The following is a 21264-nucleotide window of genomic DNA, read 5'->3' on the forward strand; positions in this document are numbered from 1 at the left end:
GAGCGTATGGCGGCTGCAACAGCGAGAATAAAAGTTGCACCTTCTTTCTTTGAACATTTGGGTGGCGTTATGCAAATCTTCCCACATCGTGACATGTGGGGGCGTGTTACAACGAGCCCTTTTAGGTGGGCATGGTGGACTCTTAACTTTTATAAAGAATATCTCTTTGGATTTGAGACTTTAGTCTTTGCAACTTTGCAGATCTTCTTTATGCACCAAGAGCTTGTATAACTCCAAAGAGAAAGGAAATTTTGAAATTGCATCATATGACCCCTTTAAAAGGTTGAGCACATAAAGAGAATGCTTTTATTTGCACGCAGACAGCCTTTCTTGTTATGCATTATGAAACTGTCTTTATATACATGCAGTCTTCAAAAACCACATTAAACATACATCCAGTTATACAACTATTCATTTCATGATAAAAAACAAATTCTTTTTATACCTATGTGCCTTACATTATCTTGGAGTTGATCTTTTTAAACTCTTTAAAGCAAAAAAAGACATTGTTGAGAGATGAGTGCAAATTTTATGCATATTGTGCCTCCCTCTATAATAAAAGCAAAAATTTTAAATTTACTTTGACAGTATAAATACAAAAGCACAGGTTATGTAACTGCTTAAATTCTGCGATTACTACCATCAATTTATAAACATTGTTTTTGTTAAATAATAAACAAAAATGTGTTGACTTTTTAGCCTTGTTTTGTTTTTGATTTATTGTCTTGTCTCATTTCCTGTGCTGTTCAGAATATGTATTTAATTCTTTCTGCCGTATTCTTAACAGTTAGTTAATAAACTTGAGATGTTTTTAACTTAAAACCATTGCTTCTGGCTAAAATACAGGTCATCTGTCCATAATATTGCTTTCTCCAGTGACAGTTTAAAGTTAAAATTCCTTCATTTATTTTGTTTTTCTTACAAACACACAGCCTTTCACTTCAGTTAACATTATTTTATGGACTGAAGTCATGTGGATTACTTCTTTGGGTTTTTCTGAGCTGTTTGAACTCTCATTCTGCCGGCACCCATTCACTGCAGGAGATCCACTGGTGACCAAGTAATTTAATGCTAAATTTCTTGGGTGGCCTGAGGGTGATTATGTTTTCAGAAAAATGCCATTTTGTGGGCAAACTATTCCTTTAAGATATTAAAGGCACTAACCAACCAAATAAATAAAAGTTTATTTCAACGATGACAACTAGACACACACTTACTAAATTAAACATTAGGTAAATAGGACGCTGCATAGCATACTAGTACTATATAATTGCACAATACGTACTGTTACACATTCTTTTTTCAAGAAAAACAACACTGTGTGTTAGCATTTGGCACAACATCCATGTTGAAATGTGAATAACTTCTCTCAAATGTCAGTAGAGGTCAGGCTTTTCACTAGAAATTCGTTGTTGGTTCCTAAATTGTTTATATTTTGAAATCGGAAAGTACCTTAAAAGTTAAACATAATGTGCAATAATTTGTACATTATTATCATGGAATATGCCTGTACAGGTAGTTTCTTGAATAATACCTCTCTTTAACAGAGAAAAGAATCTAAAGAGTCACTGACTCCCCTTCATTGTTAAATATAAATCATGCGTCATTATATATAATATCGCATACTGTTGTTTATATCTTGCCGTATCTTGGCAGGCTCATGGGTTGGTGTTGCTCTTGGATGGTCAGCGAGGGGAGGGTTAAAGGGAAGTTGTGCTAAACAGGCTGTTGACTTCCTGCTGTTGTGCCTCAGCAGGCGTTCATTCTTGCTGGCCGTTACTCAGCCTCACATGCCGAGAGAGCTATGCTCAGTTCCTTCCCGAAAACAGCAATGTGAGAGCCGACCTGCTAAGTGCTCCTTTCTACTTCTGCAAAACAAAAAAAAAAAAAAAAATACTCAAGCATGATGAACGCTTGTAATGTAGCTCTGAAAACTACACATATAAAATACACCATGTAAAGTAGACTACATCGAAACACCTACTACACAAAATCTAAATACATCTTTTAAAAAAACACACACACAACAAAAAAACAACATGTATATGTGTGTCAGTTTGAAATGCCATTCATTTTAATTTGAACATTTAAAATAAAAATTAAATTTCTAACTTTAAAGGAATCATATGATGCGATTTCAAAATTTCCTTTCTCTTTGGAGTGTTACAAGCTCTTGGTGCATAAAGAAGATCTGCAAAGTTGCAAAGACTAAAGTCTCAAATCCAAAGAGATATTCTTTATAAAACTTAAGACTCATCCACACCCCACTAAAATGGCTCATTCTAACACGCCCCCACATCTCTATGTCAAGATGTGGGGAAATTTGCATAATGCTGAGGAAATACATCAACGTTGCACTGTGGATCGCCGGATGGGCTTTCACCGTGGATGAAGCGGAGTCCAGCCCGGGGTTGTCACATGTGGTTGTCGCAAGCCCAACAGACGCACCGTTCTCAGGCCCGACCGCCTCTGCTCACTCAAGCTTCCTTCACTCACTATAGACCGTGGCTCACTCTAGGCCTTCATTGAGAAAGTGAAACTACTTTGTTTGGCCTTCCAAAAGAGGACACATTTATAATGGGTTTTATGTTTATGTCTCGTCGCTCCGGCCAGACTGGGAATCACAATTTGTTGAGGGGTGTAACATTTCCGTCACACGCTTGAGGTATTCGGCCAATCACAATGCACTGGATAGCTGGCTAATCAGAGCACAGCTCCCTTTTTTGACCGATGAGTTTGGTAAGGTTTCAGAAGACGGGACATAGAGGAGAAACAATAATTTAAGTCGTGGCCTAATGGTTAGAGAGTCGGACTCCCAATTGAAAGGTTGTGAGTTCGAGTCCAGGGCTGGCAGGAATTGTGGGTGGGGGGAGTGCATGTACAGTTCTCTCTCCACCTTCAATACCATGACTTAGGTGCCCTTGAGCAAGGCATCGAACCCCCAACTGCTCCCCGGGCGCCGCAGCATAAATGGCTGCCCACTGCTCCGGGTGTGTGCTCACAGTGTGTGTGTGTGTGTTCACTGCTCTGTGTGTGTGCATTTCGGATGGGTTAAATGCAGAGCACAAATTCTGAGTATGGGTCACCATACTTGGCTGAATGTCACGTCACTTTCGCTTTCATGTACATTATGTGGGAAATAATGTTTTTTTTTAACCTTAAACTGCATAAACATTTCACTACACCAAATAATGTTTTTTTTTGTTTTTTTTTGCTGCATTATATGACCCCCTTTAATACTTACATAAGCTAACATGTTAATGTTAATGTTTTAACTATTTTTAGATTTATTTTGGGGGTCCCTTGTCTTTAATCCTTGGTCTTTAGACTCAAAACTTTACCAAAATATAAATGTGGCTTTACCTGGTTCATTGATCAGATGGCAATATTGAACTGAATAATTATGATATAGGCCTAAATATTTCGATTGTACTCCAACATAGTTCAGATGGATAGATAGATAGATAGATGCATATTTTTTTTTTATTATATATATATATATATATATATATATATATGTATATATATATATATATATATATAATGTATGTATGTATATATGATTTTGATATTGAACATATCAAAATATCTTATGTTCAACATAAGAAAGCAACTCATACAGGTTTGGAACAACATGAGGGCGAGTTATTGGTGACAGAATTTTTTTTTGGGGTGAAATATCCCTTTAAGGGTTTCTTAAAGCGCATTTCCTCTTTGGAGAACATTTTCAACAACTTTTATTCTTAAAAACAATCTCAAAGTCATTAAGTTCAGTTGAAGCTTGAATACTGAGATATATCTGAAGGCTTATAAAACCCATGCTTCCCCCAGCCCATTTTAAGCAGACTTTTCGGGACTGAATTTGATCCCAACTATGGCAGATGTGCCTCTGAGCCCACGCCTGTGACTCTGCTCCCTAGTTTCTCTTTTTCGCTCTCTTTCTCTGTTCAAACCGCCATGACCTAGAGAAACACCACAGCGGTATTCTGGTTACACTCTGGTTTAACATGCACACATGGCTCTGCAATATAAAAAAAACACACGCATACACACGACACACGGCCAGGTTCCCATGCTCACTGCCTCACAGATATTTAACTTTCCTTTTGTCTTCTTGTCACACACTTTGCGCCACAAAATCATGAGTAATCCCATGTAGGCTGAGGTGTTAGTCAGCGTGGTTTAGGTTTGGTGGTCTAACCCTGATGATCCTTGCAGTGAGAGGTCTGACAACGAATCCTTGCATTGGTCGATGTGGATACTCACTGTGGCCATGGCCACATAATTACCTGTTGTTTGTACTTTAGAATCATATATTACAGTTGCATATTGTGCATTTGTAAGGATACTATTCAGAATGAAATATTAATATTAAATCAAATATATAATAATTACTGTTAATAAACACACACACATATTATTCAATTATGGTTAGTTACAGTTCAAAATAATTAAATAACTGATTTGGTATAGGCCTATATACATGACTTAATTATTTTTACGTTTTACAGTTATTGGAATATAATAGCTTAAATGACTGTGAACCGCTTGAGCAATATTTCAGATGAAAGATAAATATGATAGCAATCCTTTACATCCTGCCACAACTGCCTCTGAGAACTCGGCATGGAGCAAAACCACACCACCGCCACCCCCTTATGATACCGAGAGCTGGGCAGTTGCTACAGGTCTTAGCAAAACAGGAAATTTCATGTTTCCTTTGCTACTTTTAGCGACTGCTCTGCGAACTTCTGAGAACCTACATACATGCACTCATGCAAGTGGGGGACTGATATAGCCTGTAATAAAAACCCCATAATATGAAAACCACTCTTTCATCAATATGACAATAACAAGTGTTACATTCTTAGCAGCAGTCAAATACGGTTCTTTTAGAGGCATGTTTGGGAAAGGATTGATTATTTGAAACAAGGACGTGATACCATGTTCAATATTCAGGGTAATTTAAACGTTTGACAATCTGTCAATGAAAAACTCTTGATCTGCCACCATCAATGTCTTGGGTGGTTACAGCTGATTTGACATGTAACCTCACACATTGATATTTGACTGGGGAACTTGTTTTATCAAATAAATTAAATAATATATTTAGAATAAAAAGCCATTAAGTACTAGAAAGAACAAGCTCACGAGTTTGATTGCCAAGGAACACATATACCAATAAAACGTCTAACCCAGCTGACAGGGAACATTCTCAACGTTTTTTTTAAAAGTTATATAAATGTTAGGACTAACAACTCTTAAAGTAATTTTCATGGACCATTCAAATAACTTTTATTAATATTATATACACGTTTACATAACATTGAGAGAAAACGTTCTGAGTTCAACATTCTCAGAATGTCCTTATGATATATGTACTTGAACATTTTCATAATGTTGAGAGGAAATGTTCTTAGAACAATGTTCTTATTTGAACTTGATGTACGTTCTATGAAAACATTTCGTAACCTTTAAATAATGTTATAACCACGACAAGAAAACTGGACATTTTTCATAACAAATAGACATTAATAACAATATTTTAGGTGAAAATGATGTTACCAGTGCACTGTTTAAAAAAATAAATAAATAAAAATCGAGCTTTTGCCAAATGGATAAATGCAAATATAAAATATCATGGCTGAAAGTATAATTGCAACTTTTCTTTAAAAGGCACATATAAAACCATCCAGTATCCATAAGCTTTTCCTGCATTTTAATGAGGATAAAATTAAATACATTCATGTTTAGAGACCAATATGGCCTAAATCTTTCACATTAATATATTTCTCTTCTGTTATATCCAGTTGTCTGAAAGTAGCAACCTTTGAGAGCATATTTAACATGTTAGCCTCTTCATTCCTTTTTACAATAGCATGCTTCTCAATAAGGAGCCGGCCTCCAGCATCTCTTTTTAATAGCACGAGGCAAAATTCTTGGGTTAAAGGTGAGCATGTAAATGACAGATATACCCATGATGGAAACACTGACTGTTACAAAGAGAAGAATGTACCAAACAACAGACTCCTCACTGCTGGAACCACCACAGTGGATGGCGTCCAAAAGCACGACCTTGTGACGCCTGTGGTTTAAGTCCAAACATGTAACCTCTGAGAGATCTACAATACTGATGCCTTTATTCTCCCCGAAGGTCCTGTACCAGTCTAAATGGCAACAGTTGAAGGCATTTCCATTCATATAAACAGTCTGCAGTCTTTCAGCTAACATGCCAGCATGTTGGGATGGGATGGTTGTCAACATGTTATCCCTCAAGTCCAGAAGCTTCAGGTTTAATGCTATTAGAGATTCAGGAAGTTCTGGTAGTGAGTTTCTACAGATGTTTAAACTCTTTAAATGGCCGTATAAAGAGAAGTCAAAGTCTTGAAGACCAGTATTACCAAGTCCCAAGTGCTGCAAAGTGTTAGCGAGACCTTCCAGAGATTCCTGTTTGAGGTTTAGGTCCGGATTGTTAGAAAGTTCGAGATGGGTTAGAGGCGTGCCCTTGAACGCTGAAGATGGGATGTTCTGAATGCTACACCCGGCAAGATAGAGCTGTTTTAGGGAAACAATGTTGGACCACACAACACATCCTGAGGAACTCGGCAAGTAACACACATCCACAGTGTTGTGACTGAGATCTAGTGTGTGAAGTTTTGGTAGACCAGCAAAAATCCTAGTTGGGAGGTTCTTAAGGTCATTTGTACTTAGATTGAGATGTGTGAGATTGTTCAGCTTGTTAATAGAGTGTTTGCTTGCTTTCAACTCGGTTAACCTGTTTCGGCTAACATCCAGTTCATAAAGGGTGACTGGTAGATATTCAGGCGTCAAACTGAAGGACTGTAAACAGTTACTTCTCAGCCTCAGCCAGAAAAGATGTGGCATCTGTTGAATGAATCCCTGAGGGAAGTAGTTCACCTTGTTTTCACTCAGGTCCAGGAGCTCTACTGAGGAAAGATCACCGTGAAGGTTCTCATTCCAGAGCTCTACTGTGATGCTGCTTACATTTTGCCCCAAGTTGTAGTACTCAACACTAGTGCTCCAGTTTGAAGATGTATAATTTGATAAGTGTTGGTAAAAACTAACTCGATTATTGGACAACAACAAAGTTCTTATTCTGTTTTTTGTTGGAAGGAATGGAAAGAACAGCAAATGGTTGTCAGACAGATCCAACGTATCCAGCTGAAAGGTTTCAGTCAAATTTTGATTGGTTATGAACCATTCAATGGAATTGTGGCTGGCGTTTAGAACCAGCAGTTGGGTCATTTCAAAGTTGACCAAACATGGTAAGCAGTTTAAGGCCAGATTCAGCCTTTGGAGCTTTTTCATATGATCAAATGCTCCATCGATCTCAAACAACAAGTTTCTCTCAACGTTCAGCTCCCTAAGCTGATGAAGGTTTCTGAATGTTGACTCATCCAGCCTCAGCATGGCATTCCGGGACAAGTATAGAGACTCAAGCGAGGACAGATTCTGTACCAGCAGAGACACCATGTCCTCTGAGAGGCCATTACCTGAAAGATCAAGGGTCTTTAGTTGGGACAGAGAGCTTAAGGACTGGGCCACTTGCTTGTGTCCATGGTAAAGCTCGTTATTGGCTAAATTGAGGTCTTCTAAAAGAGGCAACTCAGAGAACACGCGCTCTTCCACCCCTGTTATCCGATTGTTCGCACAGCTGAACGTCCGTAGAAGAGGATACCGGGAGAGACAACCATCTTGAAGATTTAACAGAAGGTTATTGTCTAAAAAGATCTCCTCAATTTGATGTGGTAAATGATCTGGTATGGCAGAGAGCTGACAGTTGTTGCACCGAGCCGTGCTTTGTATCTTCAGACATGGAAAGAGAAGGAAAGACTAAGTTAGATTATTCTTCCACACAATGGAAAAAAACAGTATCATAATTAGATTAATTATTTCCACTACAGGTCATTTGACCCAATTGTATATTTTCACTTGCTAATCCCATGGAGAACATTAAAAATAGACAAACAAGCAAATTTAGTGGTTTGCTGATTAGACTTCATATTAGTCTATACATGTTAAAAATGTTTAGTCACGTAAACAAAAAAGGTCCTTCATGTGGTAACAACTGTTTTTTGCCCCTCAAGTAAAAATGTATTTAACTTGAATACATCAGGTTACACCACAAGTAATAACTTGTTAATGTAACAACTGTAACATCATATTTTAAGATGTAACATTTTGAATACATTTTCTATTTGAAAACCACCACGTAATGCGCTTAAGGAATATGCTTATTTCCCTTCCAGAGAACAGTGTTCATCTAAACGTATTTGTAGTCTACCCATTTCTCACATACCAGTCTGCAGGGGAAGGTCTGCGGATGTCCTGAGGCTGAAAGCAGGACCACCAGTAGTGGTACCACTGTATGACAGAGCACGATGGACAAGTGATCAAACACCGGCATCTTAACATGATCACTGCAATGAAGTAATAAAACATGACCACAATTATATTATTAGATATTAAAAATATATCATTAGAAACGTACATATACTTTTTTATTTATGCTTTATTTAAATGCACTATCAGTGTCCATGTAAAGGTGTATTTACAGAAGTATTTTTGAAGTTCCATAAATATTATTTTGAGAATCCGCTTGAAATTACACATTGTTGTTGCATTTGACACTGACACAGAAACTGTAATATAAACTGCATCTCAAATCTTTTAGACACTAAAATTCCTAAACTTCCTTTCAAGACACTCCATTTTCAATTTATACAGTATATCATAACAGAAAATGATTTGACACCTAGCGGTCTGTGTGTGGCAGGGACAGAGGAAATGTGTGGCTGCAGCTAACATTAATCTACTCCAGCCAACTGTGATACAGGTTATAAATCAGATTGACAAAATGCACACATTTTGTCACAGCTATTAATCAATATACACTGGCCCTAAAAACATTTGGACATTCAGATCAAACATAAAAATTTATTAATGTCACTGCATCCCCCCCCCCCCCCCCCCAAAAAGAACAAAAAGGCAGTTATTTAAAAATCACTTCAAGTTTAACTGAAGACATAATACTTTTAATAATTGTAATAATAATAATAATAATAATTGATCATTTTTTAAGTTAAATTTTACATATAAAAACAGTATATACACTGCACATAACTGAAGTTCACTCTTAAAAATCTAAAAGGTCATCATTTGAGAGATCTAAAAAAGTAATTTGTTTATTAAGTTGGTTTGACATTTTGTTATCAAAAATTTTTTTTTATTTTTTGACCCTTTCAGTGTGACCTACGAATCCATATACTTTTGGGTCCACTGTATCCATCAAAGGTAAGAAAAAATATCCTGCAAACAATTAAAAGAGCTAAATCACATCAAAAATATTGCGCCTTTGAGTTAGATAAGGCAAGGTGACTATCCCTGTAATGAGTGTACTGAAAGTCCTACTGAATCAAAGATAAAGCAAAAGTCAAAGTGCCATAAAACATTCACCCTGTCCGTTTCACATTCACACAGTCTCACTTTGGTATACCGTGCACACTTACCCCAGTGGCCAGGATCGCGCCCTCCGATCCTCTGTGAAGTTCACAGAAGACCATTACATCGGTTTGCGGGGAGGTTCTGTTGGCTTGGTCTCTCCGGAGATGCAAAGTGCTTGACATCTACATCTCTGCAATGTCTTTAGTAATTGCGGAAGCAAGCAAGCAACGGAAACGCAGTCACATGAAGGCAGCCAAGATCATACATTTCACGCACACACATACACTCGCGAACGCACGCGCCTGCAGGGTCAGAAATATGATCGACCACTTCCCACAACAGCAAAAGTATTTCGGTTTCAGTAGACTAACGGAGCAGGAGAATAAGCATTAAGGACGTTTAATGGTGCTTACATAAAAAACATGAGGAAAAATATTTACGTATAATAACCGTCGTGCGTGGAGGTGCAAAAAGCACCTGTAAAAGTTTATGTTGCACAAACATTTCGACCTTATTTCTGTCTTGTTCAGTAGACCACAAACCTACTAAGTGAACACACCCAAAGCACCCACTACTGGTTTCACTCATCAGATACTACTCAAGAGGAAACCACCAAGAGCTCACACCCTTCCTGCTAGAAAGATGCAGGCCCATCACTTCTGCTCGTTGAAACCGTCACATTCTTCTCAAAATAAGCGGTCCTAAAGTGAAAACGTGTGAAAACGTTCGCGCGTGCCACACTGCTTCATTTACAAACAGGTCGAGAAGGGTCTGTCCGCCATCCGCCTAAAAGCGATACCGTTTTTATGCACGCGCAGTTATTTCCACGTCAGTAATGCATCTCACCGCAACCCATTTTAATTTCCCTGCAGTAGCCTACATTGCAAAGAAAAATGAAATTATACGTACGGATTATATAGTATTGCATATTCAGTCAATAATACGAATTAGGTAGTTTAAGACTTCTCAGTGCAGTCAAGTGTGACCTGTTTTAAGGCGCTGCATGTACTAAAACCTCCTAGCTCCACATAAATGAGACATAAGAAGTGCTAAAAAGAAAAAAAAAAAAAATCACATTTGTGCTTGCTCGTGCAAGACTTGTGTGTGGTTCCCAAAACATTGGCTAGTGGCTGCCAATCAGCTTTAGTGCGTTGCTATGCAGTTACTAGGCTATTGCTAGCACACATACATCACAGACACATCTATTTGACTTTAGATTTGCTTATCTACAATACCTCTATACGCTGTTTCCTATCAGATGTCAAATAGACGTTTAGATGATGTTTGTGAAATGTTTATGATTCAGAATGCATATGCATGTAAAACTGTCATTTTAAAGATGTCAATCAGATGTTTGTACACATCAGATGCTTTCCAGATGAAGCGATCTTTAACAGAAGTACTTATGCTATCTAGGTTGTAGCGTGTTGCTGTTTCCTTGTGTTAGGTCATTTTAGTGTGTTGCTATGCAGTTGTTAAGGTGTTATAAGCTTCTGTATGTGTCTATGCATTAGCTAGGGTGTTTTTAGGTTGGGTTGTCCAAACTTCCTCCTAGAGGTAATATGTCCTGCAAAGTTTAGCTCCAACTTGCTTCCACACAACTTCCTGGAAATTTCTAGTATGCCTGGTGGCCATCGTCGGTTCTGGAGAGCCACAGTCCTGCAGAGTTTTGCTCTAACCTTGATAAAAGTCACCTACCTGCTGATTTTTAGTAACGCTTAGACCTTGGTTAGCTTGTTCAGGTGTGTTTGATTAGGGTTGGAGCTAAAGTCTGCAGGACAGTCCCCTTGTCCAAATACCCACACTTGCAGTCTTAGCCACTTGAGAGCGTGTGGGTGCGACAGGAAGTAACTGTGCAAATGCCAAAGCACAGTGCCCCTAACACAATAAATCCACACTACCACTCCGTATCGGTATTCGAGGCTAAGTGTATCATGCATCATCTTGTGGAAATAAATCGTTAGACTTTTTACCGAGATCTCGCGAGAGGTAACGGGAACCTTTTCAATGTAGTTTATATTAAATATTATTAATAATTAGATATCAGCTATATATAATTTGGTAGTAAAACAAAGAGCTGCACGTTTTATTGGTGCAAATGATTACGTAACTGATAATTATTTTGTAAAACATTTGCAACTGCTTTATATTATTTAATTAGAAGCACCACAAAATTTAATTGTGTTATCTGTTATTGGGACTACTGAACAGACATTTAGAAGTTGATATTAAAATGCAAAGTATTGAAAAATAAAAATAAAGCTCTGTAAACACTTGGATTTTTAAAACACTATAAGCGCGTCCCTATCAGGTAATGAAAAGTACACACACTTCGTGCTCACTTCAACACTTGGACCAAATATATGAAATACGTCATATAAGTAGTCAAGTGCAAAGACTGCAAGTGCGAGTATTTGGACAAGGGGTGTGGCTATCCAGGATTTGCCCACCCCTAGTAAGACCTTGATTAGTTGGTTCAGGTGTGTTCAATTGGGGTTGGAACAAAACTCTGCAGGACAGCGCGGAGGTCCTTCAGGAGCAGGATCTGACACCAGGTTCTAGAGGTTAGTAAAGCCACAAGTCTCTATGAAAGCAGTCCTAATATTTTGACCTTAAGGCCCCCACATTGTCCACAACAATATTTGAAGGGCGAATGATTTGTCCAGTTATTCATGATTTACTGGATACAAATTTTTAACTCACAATTTTTCCACCTGATGACAATTTTTACAATTTGGCCTGACTAGGAAAATGTATATTCATAAAATGAGTTACAAGATTTGATTAATTTACAGTGCTTTTCCAGGTCTATCAAGCTTGACTTTATAATTAGACTACTTAAATATTCAGATTTTCCAAGACAGTGAAAAAAATAAAAATAAGTTGTTAATCGTCATTTCCTGCTATTTTAGATAAACTGCAGCTCAGAATGAACACTTAAAGCAAAAGGCTGATGTTTCTGTTAACTCAAGGTGAAGGATGCCACCATGTGGTGAAACAAGAACAACTATGGGCTTTTCATGAATTCCTAGATACCAGTATGATAGACTATTATATCAACAGATTGAATTAATCCATATTAAGGGCAATGATAGAACAGGCTGACATACGTTCACGGAACTTTTTAGAGTTTATTTGTAATCTCAATAAACCTCAGTTATAGCAAAGATAGACCTCAATAAATAAATACTATATACTTCTACAGTTAAGATGTACAGTAACCAATGGAATAATAATGACATACCTTTGCCTGTCTTTAAAAATAATAATAAAAAAACAGAGGAAGAGACTGGTATACTGCATGCAGATAACTGCTCTGGAAATTAAAAAAACAAACAAACAAAAAACACCAATGGTAAGATATCAGTACATAATTTTGGCATGTTTACTTCATGTCATTTACTTACACATCAATTTGTTCTTGTGTGTGAAATCTTGAGCCATCCTTGTACTCATACAGTATCTTCTCATTCCATGTGTTGTGTTAAAAAATGGTTGTAATGAATTAAAAAACTTTGTCTCTTCTAATTTGGCTTAACAATTCATAAAATAGAAAAGCTGCTCCCTGTGCAATTTCATAAATTAGATTAAAACCAGGTTAAAAAAATGTCCCAGGTATTCAAAAAAGGATTAAAAGCAAATAGATGTTCAACTGAAATCCGCAGATGTGTGTTGGACATCCTCATCATCAGCAAGCCTGCCACCAACCATTTCCCCATTTTTTTTACTAGTCTTATGTAAGTCAAACAGCAGTTGTCGTGATGCTCTCTGGTTCTAATACTTATCCATCCAGGGGTCTTCCCAGATACACCATAGTCACTTCAGTGTTCCCATAGACGGCTGACACAGCTGGAAACAGGCATGTTTTGGGGAGCCCACGGAACGCCACTCCAAGGAACTCAAAACCTCGTTCAAAGGCTAGTGTCTTATCATCCATGTCTAGGATTACACGTATTCTCTCCCCGATCTGGAAAATAAATACAAGCATATTGGAGATACATCTTTTTTAAGGAAACTTCATCATTTACGCTCCCTCCTGTTGTTCTAAACTTGTATGCTAGTATTATTCCCATCAAAAGGAGGTGAGAAAAGGAGATGCAAAGATGTGTGAGAGATCCTCATTCATTTTGTGTATGGCCAGTTTGTCTCTGTAACCATTTATAAAGTTATTAGGATTATTATGATTTTAAAAGTTGTGAAGTTTATTCTAGCCTTTATAGGCTTTAATCTAAACAACAATTTGAAATTTTAGATTAGAGCTTTGCCAGAAATTCTCAGCGAATTAATATTTACTGTAGGCCAGTTCCTCACGTACAGTTAAAAAGCAGCTTTGAAAGACGTAGAATACAGTGCATGAGTCATTACGTCTGCTTTTATGGTGTTTTTTTTTCTTCGATTTTTGGAGCTTGACATTTTCAGATAACTCCTTTTCAAGGAAAATATAACAGCAAAAATAACAGGTTTAGAAAATGAGAGGGAGAAAATAATAATGACAGAATTCTTAGATCTCTTTCATAATTTACCGAACGTCATCTCATTCCATTCAGTTTGCTTTCTTCTGTGAAACACAATGATGTTTATAGAATGTTTCGGCTGTTTTAGCCCTTATCAGGATGAAAATAATACAAAAAGGACATAAAGGTAGCGTTAAACTCATTCATACTGTATGACTTTGCTGGTATATTTTAAGTTACTATAAACAATTGTAAGAAGTTTTCAATTCAAATAAAATCAAAACATCGATACTTTATGGATTTTGCAAGGAAATGTGTCATTGAGCATCAGAGTCTGATAGCTTTGACAGCTGATTGTCCAAAATTTCACACATAGTCTTTCCAGTTATTTAAGTGCATAATCAGGGTATCTGAAATGTATCTGGGTATCTTTTTCTTTTTGGAACTTTAAGTATGAACAATTACACTATTTATACTACAAAATGGCATAGAATATTGTATAAATACGCATATTGGGCAGCACCTTACAACTATATCAAACATGGTGACAAACCTAAAACATTCTCTTTTGTGTTTTACAGAAAAAAATGACATGAGGGCGAGTAAATGATGACAGAATTTTTAGGTGAACTATCTTTTGGAATGACACATTTATACATATATATATAAATATATATATATATATATATATATATATATACACATATACATATACATACACACACACACACATATATATATAAGTAGATTCTTGGGCTGTGCTACCTGGTATTTTGGTGCGTTGTTGCACTGGGGGAAGTTGCCGTTGACCTCTCCATTGTGAAGCAGGTTATTGTCAACTAGATTCCATCCCCAGCTCTGGTCATCGCTGCCTAGAAGCGCCACATAGCCCTGGCATTGCACGGGAGCCCTCTTGGTTGCGATGCCGATCACCGCCACCGTCCCAAGAGGACCTTCCCACCAGATCTCCCAGGCATGGCGGCCCTCCGAGAAGCCAATCTTCCCACGGGCACCATCGGTGCTTTGGGCGATGGGGTTGCGGTGCAGAGTAAACCCGTTTTTCTTGATATATACATTCCTAGAGCAGTCATGGGAGCTCAGAGCGTGCTGGAAGGACTTCAGCTGATGACAGAAGAAAATTTAAGTTACTCACAAACTTATGTCCAATCAAATTTGATCTAGAATGAGATGGTAACTCTATGATACCACACTCTCTATATATTGGAGTGTAACAATAGACTCCGCTCACGATTCCATACGATACACAATACTGGGGTTACAATATTTTAAACAAAATGTAAAACTGAAATTCAATTCCGATACATTGACAATTTTCAGTAACTTTCTTTTTTTTGGTACATACAACTCATTAAAGAACTGATGACATTCAAGGTAGCCAATAAATTAATAAAAACTGAATGCACTCATACACATGAACACACATACATGACATATGTTCAAAAAAGCATGGTAAAACCATGGTTTATTTGTCACGGTGTCTGGTCTCTGTTTCCCTGGGTGTCCACTAGTGGTCTCACTTCCCCATAGGCACCTCACCGCAGGCACTACAATTCCCACTAAGCCTTGTCCCTTCATCACAGTAATTGCACTCCTGTTAATTGCACTCAGGTGTCTTCACTTGATAGTCGTTACCCTGCCTATATATATCCGGTCTGTTTCCATTTGTCTTCATGGAGTCCTTACTTTCTGTCACCTGGTTTCCTCGCATTCCTAGTTTTCTAGTTCCTGTTCCTGATCCTGTTTGTTCATTTGTTTGTTTCTGTTTTGGACTGATGTCCGTGCTGATGATACCTATATCATCGATCTTGGTGGGATGCCTCAGCCACACCTGTCTCTCCCGGTGGGATGGCCGACTCTAGACCGGGGTCTACAGACATTAGGACCTCCAGCCCAGCACCACAGCACAATATGGCCGCCAGCCCAGCGCCACAGCACAAGGTGGTCGCCGGCCCAGCGCCACGGCCCAGGATGGCCGCCGGTCCAGAGTCATGGCACAAGATGGCCGCTTGTCCAGCGCCTCTACACTGGATGACAGCCACAGTTAACCCTCCAGAGTCGAGTCAGGTTCCCGTTGACCCTCCAGAGTCAAGTCAGGTTCCCTTTGACCCTCCAGAGTTGGGTCAGGTCACCGTTGACCCTACAGAGTCGGGTCAGGTCTCCGTTGACCCTCCAGTGTCAGGTCAGGTCACTGTTGACCCTCCAGAGTCAGGTCAGATCACCGTTGACACTCCACAGTCAGGTCAGGTCACCGTTGACACTCCAGAATTAAGCACTACCACAGTGAGACCTCAGGAGTCAAGTCAAGTCACCATTGATCTTCATGTGCAAAGGCAAGTCACCAGTGATCTTCATGGACAAAGGCAAGTCACCAGTGATCTTCATGGACAAAGGCAAGTCACCAGTGATCTTCATGGGCAAAGTCAAGTCACCAGTGTTCTTCATGGGCAAAGTCAAGTCACCAGTGTTCTTCATAGGCAAGGTCAAGTCACCGACTATCTTCATGGGCAAAGGCAAGTCACCATTGATCTTCATGAGCAAATGCAAGTCACCATTGATCTTCATGAGCAGAGCCAGGTCACCAATGATCTTCATGAACAGAGTCAAGTCACTATTGATCTTCCTGAGCAGAGTCAAGTCACCATTGATCTTCCTGAATCCAGTCTAAACTCTGCAGAACTACCAGAGCCTCTCCACGCCTCTGCTGAACTACCAAAGCCTCTCCACGTCTCTGCTGAACTACCAGAGCCTCTCTACGTCTCAGCTGAACTCTCTGAGCGCTCGACTGATCCTGTCGTGGCCACGGAGGCCACCCTTAACTTGTGTTCTCTGTTTCAGACTTGCCTATCCAGACTTGCTCTCTTGTATCATTGATCCCACTATGGTGGTCTTCTGCGCCGCCCTGGTGGGCTTCTGTCTCGACCGCATGGATGTGGTGGTCTTCTGCGCCGCCCTGGTGGGCTTCTGTCTTGACCGCACAGTTGTAGTGGTCTTCTGTGCTGCCCTGGTGGGCTTCTGTCTCGACCGCACGGTTGTGGGGTCTTCTCCGCCGCCCTGGTGGGCTTCTGTTTCGACCACACGGATGTGGTGGTCTTCTGTGCCGCCCTGGTGGGTTTCTGACTCAACCGCAGGGCTCCAATTCCACCTTGCTCCACCCTAGATTCCTGCCCTGTCAGTTCGGCCCTGGGCCACTGAACTTTCTGTTCTCCCCTGGACTTGTGTTTTGTTGTCATTTTGTTTTTGTTTTTTGGCACTTCCTGTCTCTGTTACCCTCTATTACCTGGCCCTCCGTCCCTCCCCCTGGTCCTCCGCCGGTTTACCTCCCTCCTGGTCTCTGTGTTCTTTGGTCTGTGAGGGGTGTCAGAGGGCAGAATTCAGCAAAGAGACAGCTTTAGGGAAAAAGCTGTTCCTGAGCAGGAAGTGGTGTCCCTGTGATGCGTTGGGCAGTTTTCACCACCCTCTGCAGTGCCTTCTGGTCAGCCACTGAGCTGTTCCCATACCAGACTGTGATGCAACTGTCATTCAGGCACATTGGGGAGGAGTGTTTCGGTACTGGCACAATGGATGTGGACTTAAAACATGTTGGCACAGTTGCTTGGGTGAGAGACCGGTTGAAAATGTCTGTGAAGACCCCTGCAAGCTGCTCTGCACATGCCCTAAGCACACATCCAGGAATGCCATCGGGGCCAGCAGCCTTGACGTAAAGAGTCTGCTCCAGTTGGCCACACTTTGATGGTCCTCACTGATGGCTTCACACGGTTGATGAGGGGTGAACAAAGAAAGGTGATCAGATTGTCTGAGGTGGGGGAGGGGGGTTGCGATGTAAGCTCCATTAATGTTTGTGTAAACATGATCCAAAGTTTTGTCTCCTCTGGTGTGGCAGGAAACATGCTGGTGAAATTTGGGGAGCACTGTCTTTAATTTGCAGCGACAATAAAAGCAGCCTCCGGGTGAGCAGTCTGTTGTTTACTAATGGCTGCATGAAGTTCGTTCAAAGCCAGCTTGGCATTAGCAATCGGTGGAATATAGACTGCGGTTATTATTGGGTGGAAGTGATCTCCTGTGGCAGATAAAAAGGTCTACATTTAACCATGAGAAACTCTAGGTTAGCTGAGCAGTGTCTCACAACAATGACAGTGTTCGTACACCAAGCTTTGTTGACATAAATGCACAATCCACCACCTCTTGTCTTGCCGGAGTCATCTGCCATTCTATCTGCCCGGAGCGTGTAGCATACGGCTAGCTCAATAGCATTATTGGGTACGTTGCTGTGTAGCCATGTTTCTGTAAAAACCATGACATTGCAGTCCAAAAGTCTCTTACTGTGGGTGATGCGGAGTCGTAACTCATACATTTTGTTCACCAGTGACCGCACATTAGCAAGGAAAAGACCTCCGCGCTTCCCCCGCCTTTGTTTACGATCTCGACACTGCCTGCGAGCACTTCCGCCCGGCCGGGTAGAGTGCGTAGCCTCGGGTGTTCTAGCGATCTCAGGGATGAGTCAAAGATTGGTGATAAAACTGCTGGAAAAGTCCTCAACGATATCCAAAAGCTCCTGTCGGGTGTATGATGTTAAAGCAAAGCTGTTCAGTATGAACAGACCCGAGATGAGCAGGAATAATACTGCGAAATTGCAAAAACTGGAGAGACGCTGAGCCTTGCGATGTGTTCATGTCGCCATCTTGGTCTATATACACTAGTGGTCTCACTTCCCCATAGGCACCTCACCGCAGGCACTACAATTCCCACTAAGTCTTGTCCCTTCATCACAGTAATTGCACTCCTGTTAATTGCACTCAGGTGTCTTCACTTGATAGTCATTACCCTGCCTATATATATCCGGTCTGTTTCCATTTGTCTTCATGGAGTCCTTACTTTCTGTCACCTGGTTTCCTCGTGTTCCTAGTTTTCTAGTTCCTGTTCCTGATCCTGTTTGTTTATTTGTGTGTTTCTGTTTTGGACTGATGTTTGGTTACGACCCCGGCTTGTTTTGACTCTGATTTTGGATTACCCAATAAATCTCACACTGCACTTGGATCTCTCGTCTCCTGTGTTCCCGAACGTGACATTATTTATTTGATTGTTTAATGCAATATCTGCATCATTTATAGTGTCAAGAACAGGGTAAAATAACTTAAATAAATTATTTAACAAATTCAGCAGTACCATGATACGCATAACACCAAATGTCCAAGAAAACACGGTAATACCATGGTACTGTTTGTAAGTATGGTTTGAAATCTTTAGTTAATACAGGATTTTAATAATTCAGTCATTTATATGTAAATAACCAATTTTCTGCAGCTTTGCGTCCATAAATTGCAGGCAAGCTACTGATGTTACTGTATTTGGTCCAATATTTACAATTGACGTCATACATTGGAGACCAATAACACTCTTCTGGTCACCTACTAACATAACTGTATTCAAAAATACAATTAAGAACCTTAAATGTGTTATGTTTATTATTCGAAACATAAAAGCACACAATCCCACAGTTGTGTCCCCGGTAAAATCTAGTCTATTTAATAAAAAAATAAAATGTTAAAAATGCACATCGGCACGATGCATAATTGTAAGTACTGCAATGTAAATTATATTAATTAAACTGACATCATGTTAACATTTATTTTTAACAATCTTACTTTTGCTTTGTATGAAGGCAGGTTGCAGAGAATATCGGAGCGCAGCGCTTCTTCACTGAGCAAGCGGGCGCACAGACTCCGCCACACCTCGCTGTTTTCATCCGCCAGACAGTTGTACCAGTGCCAGCAAACGAGCGAGCAGTTCATGATATCCACCAGCTCAAGATAGGAGAATATATGCTCGAGAACTCTGCTGAGTAACCGACCCGCCATGCCTGACGCACAGCCTAATAATGCGGCAGAACCGGCGCCCAACGAGGAGTAGCAGCAGCCCGCGACGGCAGCGCCCAGCCCCGCAGACTGCGCCCCTCCAACGACCCCTGCGCCAGACATGTCAAACTCCTCCGCTGAATGTAACCGATATTACAACCGCGCAGCCGGATCGCACAGCGGGTCAGAACCCCACCGCGGTCCAGCGAAGCGCGTTCAGCTGACCCATCTCCCGGTGTTATTGCTGTTGCGGCCAAATGGATCAAAATCTGAGCTATGTGACTGTTGTAAAGGTCCTGGACGGCGTGCGGCCAACAAATCCGAGATGGTGTATTTACGAAAATATATCGTTCAATTAAAGATCTTTATAAATTAATTATAATTATCCACATATCGTATTTAACACGTTGTAAAGCTGTAAACGTGTTACTCTTTCTGTTTCTGTTTCACATTAATGATGATTCGTGAAGGAATCATTCTTTCATGAATCGCATCAGTGAATTGATTCAACTGGTCTACAAAACCCATAGACATTATATACGTAGACGCCTCATAGACTGACGCTGCCTATTGGAGCGGACGTATCAGCGCGGCGCCATCTTGGATGGGTCCCCAATGCGCCGCCCGCCGCATTTATTTCTACTGAGGAAGGTGTATCCTCAACTACAATGATCATAACTCCCCGAGTTTTTACCGGATTTTCACACGGTTTGGTTTGTTACAAACGGCAGAGACTTAGTTATGATACAGGACGCTGTCACACATTGAAAAATTCTGATTTCATGTTGAAAGACTTTGTATTACACTCTTTAACAAAGACATATGGTAGACTATGGCACATTGATAAATGTATAAATGAATGAATTTTATATTTTAATAAAGAAAAAAGTTTGATTGTTCATTTGAATTTATTTCTCTCTCACACACACAAACAATGGCATATTGATAAATGTATAAATTAATGAATTTCATATTTTAAAGTTTGATTGTTATTTTGAATGTATTTCTCCCTCACACACTCACACAGGAATATTGATAAATGTATAAATGGATGAATTTTATATTTTAATAAAGAAACAAGTTTGATTTTTCATTTGAATTTATTTCTCTCTCACACACACATATACACTCTCACACACACTCTCTCACACACACACACACACACACACACACACACACACGCACACACTATCACACACTCTCACACACACACACACACACACACACACACACACACTCACTCACTCACTCACTCACTTTCTGTAACACATATACGTACAAGCTTCCCATATATACTGTACCAGCTCAGATTTTTTTTTTTAGATTAGATTAGATTCAACTTTATTGTCATTATGCAGAGTACAAGTACAGAGCTAATGAAATACAGTTAGCATCTAACCAGAAGTGCAAGAATATAGTGTTTTATATACATAAAAGTGCAGAGTAAGTGAAGCTATGATATACAGAATGTA

At 39.7% G+C, this 21264-nt stretch overlaps 2 protein-coding genes across 2 annotated transcripts; both read right to left on the minus strand.

Moving 5' to 3' along the window:
- Positions 1-5267: 5267 nt before the first annotated feature.
- On the minus strand, positions 5268-9783 carry LOC132124154 (transforming growth factor beta activator LRRC33-like). Its single transcript, XM_059535016.1, has 3 exons — positions 9531-9783; positions 8321-8441; positions 5268-7827 (listed from the first exon to the last, which is right to left on the minus strand). Exons 2-3 carry the CDS (start codon positions 8426-8428, stop codon positions 5887-5889), a joined length of 2049 nt encoding a protein of 682 aa, XP_059390999.1. The 5' UTR covers positions 8429-8441; positions 9531-9783; the 3' UTR covers positions 5268-5886.
- A 3071-nt stretch (positions 9784-12854) lies between these two features.
- On the minus strand, positions 12855-20108 carry LOC132124156 (F-box/SPRY domain-containing protein 1-like). Its single transcript, XM_059535017.1, has 3 exons — positions 19583-20108; positions 14685-15041; positions 12855-13432 (listed from the first exon to the last, which is right to left on the minus strand). Exons 1-3 carry the CDS (start codon positions 19913-19915, stop codon positions 13247-13249), a joined length of 876 nt encoding a protein of 291 aa, XP_059391000.1. The 5' UTR covers positions 19916-20108; the 3' UTR covers positions 12855-13246.
- Positions 20109-21264: the final 1156 nt, after the last annotated feature.

Source organism: Carassius carassius, chromosome 42 (assembly GCF_963082965.1).
Source record: "Carassius carassius chromosome 42, fCarCar2.1, whole genome shotgun sequence".
NCBI lineage: Eukaryota > Metazoa > Chordata > Actinopteri > Cypriniformes > Cyprinidae > Carassius > Carassius carassius.

Excerpts from the sequence above, each read along its gene's own strand:
- LOC132124154 (XM_059535016.1), bottom strand. The coding sequence starts at position 8,428 with ATGCCGGTGTTTGATCACTTGTCCATCGTGCTCTGTCATACAGTGGTA. Across the intron at positions 7,828-8,320 it reads AGACCTTCCCCTGCAGACTG|ATACAAAGCACGGCTCGGTG; the intron begins GTATGTGAGAAA and ends CCATGTCTGAAG.
- LOC132124156 (XM_059535017.1), bottom strand. The coding sequence starts at position 19,915 with ATGTCTGGCGCAGGGGTCGTTGGAGGGGCGCAGTCTGCGGGGCTGGGC. Across the intron at positions 15,042-19,582 it reads TGCCTTCATACAAAGCAAAA|CTGAAGTCCTTCCAGCACGC; the intron begins GTAAGATTGTTA and ends TTCTGTCATCAG. Across the intron at positions 13,433-14,684 it reads ACAACGCACCAAAATACCAG|ATCGGGGAGAGAATACGTGT; the intron begins GTAGCACAGCCC and ends TTTATTTTCCAG.